This window comes from Symphalangus syndactylus, chromosome 19 (assembly GCF_028878055.3).
Source record: "Symphalangus syndactylus isolate Jambi chromosome 19, NHGRI_mSymSyn1-v2.1_pri, whole genome shotgun sequence".
NCBI classification, from domain to species: Eukaryota; Metazoa; Chordata; class Mammalia; order Primates; family Hylobatidae; genus Symphalangus; species Symphalangus syndactylus.
Genome location: NC_072434.2, coordinates 50,650,011 through 50,663,606, shown reverse-complemented (window position 1 = coordinate 50,663,606; position 13,596 = coordinate 50,650,011). Strand labels below are relative to the sequence as shown.

Sequence of the window (13,596 nt, the reverse complement as noted above, 5' to 3'; positions counted from 1 at the left end):
TGGCTGTGAGTTTGTCAAAGATGGCTGTTAGTATTTTGAGGTACGTTCCTACGATGCCTAGTTTGTTGAGGGTTTTTATCATGAAGCTGTGTTGGATTTTATCGAAAGCTTTTTCTGAGTCTACTAAGATGATAATATGGTTTTTGTTTTTAATCTTAGGGACTTAATGACTTTTGAAGTATAATGGGGTATGAGCCATAATGCTTTTTTTTTTTTTTTTAGACCAAGTCTCACTCTGATGCCCAGGCTGGAGTGCAGTGGCACAATCTCAGCTCACTACAACCCCCACCTCCCAGGTTCAAGTGATTCTCTTGCCTCAGCCACCTTAGTAGCTGGGATTACAGGTGTGTGTCACCACACCCAGCTAATTTTTTTTGTATTTTAAGTAAAGATGAGCTTTCACCATGTTGGCCAGGCTGGTCTCGAACTCCTGGGCTCAAGTGATGTGCCCTCCTCGGCCTCCCAAAGCGCTGGGTGGCATGAGCCACCGCGCCGGGCCCTCATAAGTGTTTTTAAAGTGCTGGTATCCAAGTATGAAAAAATAGCTTAAAATGTGTTTCTAATGATTATGGGCTTCTTGCTGGTCTTACTTCCAGGCTAGAATTCCCAGGTGTTATATCCTACTCATTTTTAATATGAGGTCTTGAACTGTATGCTTAAAATCGATTTTTACCCCCAATTTGCACTCTTATCAACTGCTGGATTTCTGGTTTGCTATTGGGAGCAAATGTCACTGTGCAAATCTTTTTTTCTGTTTCAGATGCAACATAAAAAATACATCTGTAGCAAGAGTCTAGGAATTCCCTCTAAGGAGCAGGAAAGTGTGACTGAGTCAGCACTGGCTTCTCTTTTGTGACAGTATGCAAATTGCCAATGGCAGAGTTCAAGTGCATTCAAATATGTGGCATTTTTCACAGCTCATTGTTCTTTATATCTTGTATTCCTGAAAACCACTTGAGATTTGCGTACATGATAAATTTCCTTTTCTTGATGATAAAAAAGGCTGTAGGTTTTACAGTCAAGTCTACTTCCTTCAGGAAGGTCTCTGGAGAAACGCTTTTGGTTTTTTCTTCTATTCTGTTCCTCTCACTGTAGTAAATGAAGATAATGTAGAGACACCAGGGTAACAGAGCAAGTAACCTCATGAACTCAAAGACAGCAGAAATGTAGGCACACAATTTTGACACAAATTCATAGCTTTAGGCCGGGTGTGGTGGCTCATGTCTGTAATCCCAGCACTTTAGGAGGCCGAGACAGGCGGATCACCTGATTTCAGGAGTTTGAGACCAGCCTGGGCAACATAGCAAAACCCCTTCGCTACTAAAAATACAAAAATTAGCCCTGCATAGTGGCGCTTGCCTGTAATTCCAGCTACTCGGGAGGCTGAGGCAAATCGCTTGATCCCAGGAGGCAGAGGTTGCAGTGAGCCAAGATCACACCATTGCACTCCAGCCTAGGTGACAGAGTAAGACTCTGTCTCAAAAAAAAAAAAAAAAAAAAAAAATTACGGTTTTGATATCTACTAGCTTACATTCATTCCCAACCACTGTAGCTGGTCCAATGTGGAGACTTATTCAACTTGAAATTTAACTTGCCCAGAAGGAATCACTTGCTTATCAGATTTTTTCTAAATTGAGAAAATGATCTCACAATCGTAATTATTAGCACTCAGGGCTTAGAGAAGAAAAATGACAGGGCTCAGAACCCAGAACTCAGAACTCAGACTTTCTCACACCAGTCACATCCCCTCTTTTCAGAATCCCACTGCTCCTCAGAAACAAGTGCTGCTGCTTGGGCACTGCTCTCTGAGTCTATAAAGTTTTCAGTTTTCTGGGAAGCCTTATCTGCCCACATAATAAGAGCCTATAATCTAAAACGTGTGTTGATTTTGTTATCTTTCAAAGGGAGCTATAAATCTACCTTCTCTTTCAGAAATTAAGCAAGTTTGTATTGAGGGCCTGTTATGTCCCAGGCTCTGCACTAACCAAGGTGTAGTGACAGTGAAGAATCCTGCCTTCAGGGAGCTTTCAGAACTGCCAAGGATAATAGCAGCTAATGCTTTCATGGCATTTACTATGCATTCTATAGGCATTATTCCAAGTGCATTAATTTGTATTTTATATGAGAGTGGTCTATTACTATTCCCATTTTATAGATATGGAAACTGAGACACTCAACTAATAAGTGTCACAGCCAAGATTTGAATCCAACTTTAAAAAGCAATTATTAAGGTTAGTAAGTATTATTGAGGCTGGGCGCGGTGGCTCACGCCTGTAATCCCAGCACTTTGGGAGGCCGAGGCGAGTGGATCACGAGGTCAGGAGATCGAGACCATCCTGGCTAACACGGTGAAACCCCATCTCTACTAAAAAATACAAAAAATTAGCTGGGCATGGTGGCGGATGCCTGTAATCCCAGCTACTCGGGAGGCTGAGGCAAGAGAATGTCGTGAACCCGGGAGGTGGAGCTTGCAGTGAGCTGAGATCACGCCACTGCACTCCAGCCTGGGCGACAAAGTAAGACTCCTTTCTCAAAAAAAAAAAAAAAAAGTATTATTGAAGGACAAGGTAACGTGCTATGGGAACTTTTTTTTTTTTTTGAGACAGGGTCACACTCTGTCACCCAGGTTAGAGCGCAGTGGTGTGATCACAGCTTACTGCAGCTTTGACCTCCTGGGCTCAAGCAATCTTCCCGCCACAGCTTCCCGAAGTGTTGGGATTACAGGCAGGAGACACCACGCCTGGCCTGTGGGAACTTTGCTAATGTGATTTCACCTAATCCAGGTGGTTAGATGAATAGGAATTAGGCTGGAACTGACCCAGGAAAAGGCTTTTTTAAGTATATTCCTCCTGCCAACTGCACAGACAAAATCAACCCACTGAGACCACAGCATTGCATTAGAGACAGAGTTTAATTGACGCAAGACCAGCCCACGCACTGAAGAACTGCAGTTCAGTCTCCCTGAAAGCTCAGACCTTGGGGTTTTTATGGACAGTTTGGTGGGCAGGGGGCTAGGGAATGGGTACTGCTGATTGGTTGGGGGTGAATTCATAGAGGTGTGGAAACAGTCTTTGTGCACTGATCCACCTCTGGGTGGGGCCACAGGATCAGCTGAATCATGAGTCACAAGTCCACATGGGGTCAGTTTGAAAGATATCTCAAAGAACCAACCTTAGGTTCTACAATAGTGATGTTATCTACAACTTGGGAAATCACAAATCTTGTGACCTCTAGCTATATGACCCCTGAGCAGCAAGGGATTATAGAAATTATGCCTCTCTTAGCAAAGAATTCAGGCCCCTCTCATAATTCCTATTCTTTTTTTTTGAGATGGAGTCTCGCTGTGTCACCCAGGCTGGAGTGCAGTGGTGCAATCTTGGCTTGCTGCAACCTCCACCTCCCAGGTTCAAGCAATTCTCCTGCCTCAGCCTCCCTCCCAAGTAGCTGGGACTACAGGCACATGCCACCACGCCCAGCTAATTTTTTGTATTTTTAGTAGAGACAGGGTTTCACCATATTAGCCAGGATGGTCCCAATCTCCTGACCTTGTGATCCACCCGCCTGGGCGTCCCAAAGTGCTGTGATTACAAATATGAGCCACCACACCCAGCCCCAATACTCCTATTTTTGTGGCCTTTCATTACTCTTACAAAAGAAGCTTTTGATCCCTAAGCAAGAAAGGGGTTAGTTTTCGGTGGGGACTATTATCATCTTTGCTTTCAAGTTAAACTATCCACTAAATTCCTCCCAGAGTTTCTATGGCCTACATGCAGGAATGATCAAGGACAGTGAGGCGGTCAAGAAGCTAGATCAAGTCAACTATGTCAGATTTCTCTTACTGTCGTAATTTTGCAAAGGCAACTTCAGCTACAAAGTGGAAGCCGAAGGACCAAAAGTAGTAGTAAACATTAGTGTTTGTCTGTTGTTTGTCTGATGGGCATGCTTTAAGAATTGTTAAATTTGAATGCTTTTAGGCTGAACCACCATCTCTGTTTGTTTTGAGATGGGGTCTCACTCTATAACCCCAGCTAGAGTGCAGTGGCACCATCTCAGCTCACTGCAACTTCTGCCTTCTGGGCTCAAGCAATCCTCTTACCTCAGCCTCCTGAGTAGCTGGGACCACAGGTGTGCACCACCATGGCTGGCTAATTTTTGTATTTTTTGTAGAGATGGGGTTTCACCATGGTCCCTAGGCCGGTCTTCTGAACTCAAGTGATCCACCCACCTCGGCCTCCCAAAGTGCTGGGATTACAGGCGTTAGCCACCGCGCCTGGCCTAGTTTGTTGTCTTATACTCAGTTCACGTCATTCATCTTCAGTTGGCTCCCTTGCAGCCTGATGCCTGGATGCATCTGAGTTTGTTATCCTGGCGGATATTTTCTGGGAGAGATGGGTTCCACCCTGTTTCAATTAGGGGTCTCTTGGTTGCAAGTGACAGAATCTCAATTTGACATTACTTAGACAAAAGGAGAAATTTACTCAAGGGCTAGAGGTTTGTTTGTTTGTTTGTTTTTCATATACTTGCAGGCAGCGTGTGGTTGACACTTAGCCTCAGAGGCGGCTGGAACCAGAGGCCTGCTGCTGCCAGGGTTCTCTCTGTTTATCTGACTCTCCTCCTGCAGATGTGCTTCTTCAGCCTGGTGTGTGTATGGCTGCCCGAAGCTCCTAAGCCTCTCTGCCAGAAAAGAGCTGACCCTTCCCTTGGGTCTACTTTGGAAAATCCGTAGAATATTCTTGTGTGGTTCAAGTGTCCACCCTTGGACCCGTTACTGTGGCCAGAGAGACAGGGCATTTTGATTGTCCAGCTTTGGTACAGAGATCAACCAGCTTTGGGGATTGTCAGCTGGACATCTCACTCATCTGTTATATGGGATATTGCCAGTGTTGCCTTTTATGTCCACCCTTCAGAAGCTCCTTCACTTGATCACAGTAATTTTCCTGGCCCACAAAGCATTTTCTTTCAGAGCTCATAGTGCTGTGCTGAAGATTATAGCATCACGCTGACAGAATGTGTCCTATCAGTTTATTTCATGAAATGAGATGACCTTTCTATAACACTTCTTCAGTCTTCCTATTTAGGGGTCCCTTGCAAAGTAAACACATTAGAATGTCCTCAAACCTCAGTTTTGAAGGCATTAAGAGCTCCTTTTGTGAAATAATTGGGCAATTAGCAAATTATAAATTCAAGTTTAAACACAAAACATGAAGGAAAGTGACCCAAGGTCACTGCTGTGGCTAGTGCCATGATTTTTTTCCCCACCAAGTCTAAAATAAGCAGGCATGACTTGTTCTGACCTGATATTGGATCTAAAAACGGAATCACTATGTCATTGCTGGCTAAGAATGTTGCGTGTGTTGCTGGGAGGAGGTAAACAGTACTTTCCCTTTCCCTGAAGGTTTACTCAGTTAAGAGCAAGCGCTCTGCAGCAAGATGCGTCTGAGTTAAGTTCTGGATTGGCAAATAATAATTTAGCCTCTCTGTGCCTCAGTTACCTCAGCTCTAAATAAGAGCAATAATTGTCCCTAATATACAGGTCTGTTGTGTACACCAACAAATGGGTAATACGCCTAGCTTAGTAACAGGCACACTCATACTCAGGAGATTGTAGCTGTCATAATTTTCAATATCGTCACGTACCAGCTCCATCCCTTGGCTCGGATGTTTAAGGGTAATCATTATAAGAAATGAGACAGTGCGTCAGACCAGATGCTTTTCAGAAAACCAGTTTTCTCATCTATTCCTTCTACATTTTTGAGGACAAGAAAAAAGGAAGGAAACTGACACTTCAGGCTCCTGCTACCCACCACACACCTTCACGCTTCTACCATTCAGTTGTATTCGTCATTTCTATGATTATTTCTTTAACATCTGTCTCACTAGATCTGTAAATGTGCTCAGGGCGAGGGCTCCTCTGTTTTTCTTTTTCTTTGTGCTGGCATGTAGTAGGTGCTCGGTAAGCATGTATTAAATCAGCTTTGCTCACAACCCCTTATTCAGGTAGCAGTTATTGCATTCTTAATGTTGACAAAAATGAAGGTTTCCAAACACTATTACTGCTACTGCTAGTAAGTAGCAGAACCATTCTGAGCCCAGATTTTCTGGCTGTTATTCCAGTGCCATTTCTTTTTACTAAAAAGTTCAAATGATAAGGAAGAATAAAACCAAATTAGTACTTCCTCCATGTGATATGCAAATTGGTTTTTAAACCTGTAGTTTGGGAAGTCAGGTCCTTTGTCCCACTGCTGGTTGATTGGGGTTGAAACCAAGGTCAAATTGCAGATCTACAATATCATTTTCAAACAGAGGCACTACTTTTGCTCCTCCTAAGGCCATTTGATACACACTGGTAGGAGTAACACCAATAGTTTCTGTTTATGAAGCAGGTTAGAGTTTTTCCTCTAAAAATTCCCATGAGCCTTATTGACCTTTTCACGTCTTTTTTCTTTCTTTTCAAGTGTGATCCTTTAAAGTAAAGGCCACAGAGTCGTCTTCACTGTGTGACCTTCCTTTCATGGCTGATTCTCAAATCCACCCAGGTGCATTTAAGATTTAAGTTCCCGAACTTTGGTTCATTCAGCACTAACACTTTATAAAGCCCGTATTCTATTCTGCCATATGTTGAAGAAAGAAATAAGACAAAGTCGATCATATTAAGATATGGGAGACACATACATAAAAAGATACAGTATAATCTTGCAAATAAGTGATCAAATTAATTGGTTCATCTTGTGGAAGGGACACCACCCAGGGGCTAAGGGAAGAATTACGAGATGAGGTAATTTTTTTAGTTCATTTTATATCATATCATCTGTTTAGGAGCAAAATTTATAAAGGGCAGGGGAGCAGTCCTAGGATCTTTCTCGTAGAAGGGGAAAATTAAAGAGAATCTGAATGAGTGAGGTAAGTCTGGCCCCCCAAAAATCAGTTACAAAGTAGGCAGCCAAGTGTAGGCATGGTCATCCAGGGGACCTAGGCTCCAGTTTCAGGATAGTGCTTACTGGGGTTAGATCTTTCAGGTTGTAAACCAGTGGGGAATTAAGGACATAGGATGAGATTGTAACTGAATCTAATAACAATGAACAGCTGGGCATAACTTGGTCATTATCTGTTGTATTGTTATACATCTAATGGGAGCCTGGTGAAGAAAGGCTGTGTGAACATGCCTAGGAAAGAAACCCAAGGCAGGGGATGTCAGATTCAATTAAAGGCAAAAAACAAACAAACAAAAACCAGTTATAGAAAATACTGTGAGATACAAAGGTAAGTTAGTCCTACTTACCCTAAAAATTGCATCCAGCATTTCCTACAGGAGAAAAGTGTCCTTTCTAGGTCACTTGCAAGACTCTTAGCACCACGGTTCTGGGTGCATGTTCTGGGCCCTGCACTAGTCCCCTATAGTGCATTTAGGAACATGGGGCTACCATATTCCAATTCCATTTACTATCATCATTAACATCTTTAGTAAATATTATTAATTGCCAGGTGTGATGCCACAGTCGCTCATGTATTACTTCATTTAACCTTTTCAGCATCCTGAAAGTATAGCTACTTTTTTTTTTCCATTTTATGGATGGGGAAATTAAGGCTTGAAGAGGGCAAATAACCTGTTCAGGTTTGTAGAACACTTTTTTTTTTTCTTGAGACAGAATCTTGCTCTGTCACCCAGGCTGGAGTGCAGTGGCGCGATCTCAGCTCACTGCAACCTCCACCTCCCCAGGTCAAGTGATTCTCCTGCCTCAGACTCCTGAGTAACTGGGATTACAGGCGCCCAGCTAATTTTTGTATTTTTAGTACAGACGGGGTTTTGCCATGTTGGCCAGGCTGGTCTCGAACGCCTGACCTCAGGTGATCCGCCCCCCTTGGCCTCCCAAAGTGCTGGGATTACAGGCGTGAGCCACCGCACCCGGCCAGGTTTGCAGAACTCTTAAGTTGAAGAGCTACGATCACAAACTCCTAACATTCCATTCATTGTACAAGTTATCCCTACCTTCCAGATCAGCTTACCTCTCTGCTGTACTACACCTCACCACCTGGGTATCTCTCAGACGTTACCAAAAGACAGAGTAAACCCATGCTTTCTCCTATCCAAACCAGTCTCTCCTGTTCCCTGCTTTGTCCAAGCCCAGTTGCAGGAATTTATGCCTTAAAGTAAACCATCATATGATAATTTCCCCTGAAAATGTGCCTATTAAAAAAAAAAGATTGGATATAATGGGAGGCAGACATAAACATTCTGGTCAATTTATTGGTGTTATTATTTATTTCAGTTAATAAACTGCCCTTTCGCTATGCTTCAGCTTTCCACATATTTAGGCAGTTTGTAGTCTCTCAAGTCTGGATTCTGCACTCCTCCATGGGGTTTAGAGCTAACTTACCTTTATCCCACAGTATTTTCTGTAGCCACGTTTTTTGTTGTTGTTGTTTTTAATTCTAATTGAATGTCTTAAGGGGAAAAAACTCTAGTTCAGGATTTGAGCCCTGAACAGATAGTTTTATAGGGATATTAGTGTAACAAAAAAGAAAAAGCTCTGGCTGGAATGACCGTCAAAGGATATCTGGCCCAGTGCGTTACTGCTCCTGTAGTCCCAGCTACTCAGGAGGCTGACAGGAGGATCACTTGAGCCCAGAAGTTTGACGCTATAACAAGCTCTGCCAATTGGGTGTCCACACTAAGTTCAGCATCGATATGGTGACCTCCTGGGAGGAGGGACCACCAAGATGCCTAAAAAGGGGTGAACCAGCCCAGGTCAGAAACAGAGCAGGTGAAAACCCCTGTGCTGATTGGTAGTGAGATTGTGCCTATGAAGAGCACACTGCGCTCCAGCAGCAGCATAAAAAGACCCTGTCTTTTATTTAAAAAAAAAAAAAAAAAAAAAAAGAAGAAGAAAAAGAAAAGAAATCTGATAGGTCTAAAGCCTCACAGATCTGAAAGGGCTGAAAAAACATTTGGAAATGACAAGGCTGCATTCATTTCTAAGAGTTAGTCCAGTGGGTGAATGAAACTTTTTTGCCCAGTGTTTTGGTCATTTTTATAGTAGACCGAAGCCCAATTAAATGTTCTAACTGCTGAAATTGGAAAGTGTGGTTGAGCCCTACAATGCTGCTAATTGGTTGTGTCTTTTACATTTCAGGAAGACACGTCCCAGCTGATTGGTCAGGGCACGGTGGCAGATCAGCAGAAGGCACTGGAATACCCACCTGACAATGTACATAACTTGTACTTTAGGTTTTGCTCTTCTGGGGTAGCGTGCATTATAGACTGGGTTCCAAAAGAAAAGGAGGTGATTGCAATGAGATCAGACCTTTTATTACTTGACAAGAGGTTGTAGAGTGTCATGCAACCTGAAATCAAGCCACAACTGTATCATTGATTCTGTGCAAGTTGTATGCAAATATCCTGTGTTCACCTCTCTGTCCCAACCCCCTAAACAGATGTTTAAAAGGGCATCCCTGGCTGGGCATGGTGGCTCATGCTTGTAATCCCAGCACTTTGGGAGGCCAAGGCAGGCAGATTGCTTGAGGTCAGGAGTTCCAGACCAGACTGGCCAACATAGCAAGTCTGCTAAAAATACAAAAATCTCTTCCAAAAATACAAAAATTAGCCAGATGTGGTGCATGCCTGTAGTTTCAGCTACTCAGGAGGCTGAGGCATGAGAATCACATGAACCTGGGAGGCAGAGGTTGCAATGAGCCAAGATTGCAACACTGCGCTCCAGCCTGGGTGACAGAGTGAGATGCTGTCTTTAAATAAATAAATAAATAAATAAATAAGTAAATAAATAAATAAATAATAAAAGGATATCCCTGAAAACACCCTTGCACTTAAATAAATTCTATCTAGCCAGGCACAGTGGTGCATACCTCTAGTCCCAGCTACTCAGGTAGCTGAGGCAGAAGGCTTGCTTGAGCCCAGGAATTCCAGACCAGCCTAAGCGATATAGTGAGACTCCATCTCCAAAAAAATTTCTGAGAGCACCATGTCTTACACAATGTTAGAAATAAAAATTACAAATGGAAGAATTTCTATAAAATAACTTTAGTGTTCCTTACATTTGAATTTCACTTGTCTTAAAAAACTATAAACTTTTATCAAGTTTTTATACTTTTGTTGCTGTTGAGCTTTTTCCTTGCTTTTTTTAACTCCAGATTTTCATATCTGTGTACTAATCTATGTTTTTATGTGTCTAAAATGTATACATTATCACTGTGTTAGCTATTTTTATATTTAAGAAACTATAGATTACTAGAGCTTACAGGAAATATATATTTCAAACATTGCCAAAGAAAATGCCTTTGAAAATTCTGTAAAATTATATGCTGAAAACCCAAATTTAAAAAAATAGATACAGAATGAACCTTAAAAATAACCAAATTCAGTTCAACTGAAAACCTTTAAGCAATTTTTTTTTTTAAGAGTCAGGGTCTTTCTCTGTCACCCAGGCTGGAGTACAGTAGTGCAATCATAGCTCACTGTAACCTCAAACTCCTGGGCTCAAGCAGTCCTCACACCTCAGCCTCCCAAAATGTTGGAATTATAGTTGTGAGCTACTGCATCTGGCCAATTATAATTTTTAAATTTAAAAGCAGGTTTTGCTTGAATGTATTGCAAATACATTAAGGTGTCATTAATGAATTGCAAATACATTAAGGTGTTAATACTTTATATACTCCTGGCCGGGCACAGTGGCTCATGCCTGTAATCCCAGCACTTTGGGAGGCCGAGGCAGGCGGATCACCTAAGGTCAGGAGTTCGAGACCAGCCTGGCCAACATGGCAAAACCTCATCTCTACTAAAAATACCAAAATTAGCCAGGCGTGGTGGCGGCCGCCTGTAATCCCAGCTACTCAGGGGGCTGAGGCAGGGGAATCATTTGAACCCAGGAGGCGGAGGTGGCAGTGAGCTGAGATCACAGCACTGCACTCTAGCCTGGGTGACAGACCGGGACTCTGTCTCAAAAACAAACAAACAAACAAAACTTTATATACTCCCACCTACCTCAAGCACATATCAAACATCTCTAAAATATTACAGCCATAGAATTTTAGAGCTAGGGCGAATCCTAAATATCATCTTACATTCTTCTTCTTGCAGAACAATGAGCACCTAAACATCTAAATTATTCTCCTTTGGGAAAGTGATATTAAGCCCTTTCTGCAGCTTCCAAAGAGAAATGGCCCAGAGGTCAGTGGGCATCATCTGCAGTGAGGCTGGCAGCTCATTATACAGAACTTTTCCACTCTTTGAGCTGCTCCAAAATGGAATGAGCTTCTTCATGGAAGTGGAATTTTCCATCACTGAAGGTTTTCAATCAGAAGCTGGCCAATCATTTATTGATATGTTCTAAAAGGACATAAAAGCATTAATAGCTGTTATTAATTGAGCCTAAATTATTTCTGGCACAATGATGGGTTTATTTATTTACCTTTAATCTTTACAACAACCTTACAAGATATAGATATATCACCAATTTATAGATGGGGCGATCAAGTGACTTGTCTGTGGTCACACAGCTAATTAGTGATAGCAAACTTGGCAACATATACCTTCTTTTGAGTAGTGATTTTTATTTTCCTATCATGAGGGCCTGATGAAATGTAAATCCTTTCTCTAGAAAAACACTGACAAGGGCCGGGCACGGTGGCTCATGCCTGTAATCCCAGCACTTTGGGAGGCCAAGGTGGGCGGATCACGAGGTCAGGAGATCTCGACCATCCTGGCTAACACGGTGAAACCCCGTCTCTACTAAAAATACAAAAAATTAGCCAGGCATGGTGGTGGGTGCCTGTAGTCACAGCTACTTTGGAGGCTGAGGCAGGAGAATGGCGTGAACCCGGGAGGCGGAGCTTGCAGTGACCAGAGATCGCGCCACTGCCCTCCAGCCTGGGCAACAGAGCGAGACTCTGTCTCAAAAAAAAAAAAGAAAAGAAAAAGAAAAACACTGACAAGTACAATTTTGATACAACTGCAAGGGTGTTTTACAACTAAACCAGTGATTCTTAACTCTGTTTTATAATAGGAACACCTAGGGAGCTTTAAAAAAAATCACAAGTGCTAGGACCCCCATCCCAGACCAAATAAACTGGCATCTAGGGATGTGGATCCCAGGCAAGTTTTGTTTTGTTTTGTTTTTAATTGAGACTTGTCGTTTAAAGTTAAACCGTGGATTATTAAGCCAGGGCTTCTTAAAAGAAGATTAAGTCTTAAGCAATAAGTCTCAATTAAAAACAAAAAACAAAAAAACAAAAAACACCTGCCTGGGATCCACACCCCTAGATGCTAATTTATTTTGTCTGCAATGGGGATCCTAGCATCTGTAATTTTTAAAAGTTCCGTAGGTGTTCCTATTATGAAACAGGGTTGAAAACCACAGGTTTAGTTAGGTTGGATGACCTATAAAGGCCATCTCAATTCTTACAACACAGTAACATACAACAGCAAATCCATTCTTTCTGATCTTTCTTACATAGTAGTTTGGTTTTGTGCCAATGAATGAGTCATGGGAACACTCCTTCGTCCATCACCACACATACCGACAACTGGAGGCCCACCTCTATGTATATATGTTTGGACATTTCACTTGGATTCTGTGGACTGCTTCCTTATTGTTAAATTGAATTCAATTCCACCAGTATCTATCAGGGACCTATTATACACCAGATGCTACATGAAACTGGGATATAAAGAAAAGCAACAGTCATCTCGTGCTATAGAAAAGTCGTAATCTAGTAATCTAGTCTGCTGTCTCTAGTGCTTTCTTGCTTTAAAAGTCATGTGATTTTTCATAAAAGAACTCTGCGGCTTGCACCCAGCTTTGTTGGGAATCCATGTTCTTTCTTGAGGTGATAAAAAATGTAAGTTGGATGTAAGTACTGTGTGAGTTAAGATACAGGCTCAATTGGTGCAAGAAGTTCTCTTTAGCTTATGAGTCTGTGTGTGGTCAGTTGGGGGATGATATGGTATCTCCAAAGTGTCAGAGACCCTAGCACCTCTTATCAGATACTATACCATTCTTATTTGATTACTCTACCATCCTCAAATGGTGGCATCCATTCTTTAGTTTAAGAGGGCTGCTTCAGTTATTACCAACACATCTGCATTCCAACCAGTGAGAAGGGAAAGGTAGGATCTTTCTCCTTAGGAGAATGACCTAAAAATTGTACATTCACATCTCATTGACCAGGACTTAGCCTGTTGGCACACCTACCTTCAATGAGGCTAGTAAATGTGGTCCTTAGAATAATTGGATATCTAAGTCCTCTCAATGTTGTTTTCTTATAGTAACCCCTTATTTGTCCTTTTCCACTTCCCTCCTTTAAAAATCACTGATAAATGTGTAATTGAATAAGTCTTTTTTTAGTCAATATTAAATGATGCTGATAGTGGCTGGGCACAGTGGCTCATGCCTGTAATCCCAGCACTCTGAGATGCTGAGGTGGGTGGATTGCTTGAGTCCCGGAGATCGAGACCACCCTGGGCAACATAGCAAAACCCCATCTTTACTAAAAATACAAAACATTAGCCAGGCATTGTGGTGTGCGCCTTCAATCCCAGGTATTCAGGAGGCTGAGGTGGGAGAATCACCTGAGCCCAGGAGA

The 13,596-nt window shown here is 42.2% G+C and overlaps 1 protein-coding gene across 6 annotated transcripts in view; it reads left to right on the top strand.

Moving 5' to 3' along the window:
- PATJ (PATJ crumbs cell polarity complex component) overlaps nt 1-13,596 on the top strand; it is a 425,559-nt gene that overhangs the window by 321,752 nt on the left and 90,211 nt on the right. For 4 of the 6 annotated variants that reach the window (XM_063613334.1, XM_063613335.1, XM_063613336.1 and 1 more), the window contains exon 32: nt 9,132-9,206. The exons of the other annotated variants lie outside the window; for them this stretch is intronic. In XM_063613334.1, coding sequence (XP_063469404.1) covers nt 9,132-9,206 — 75 coding nt within the window. The remainder of the gene's footprint in view (nt 1-9,131; nt 9,207-13,596) is intronic. 6 annotated transcript variants of the gene reach the window in all.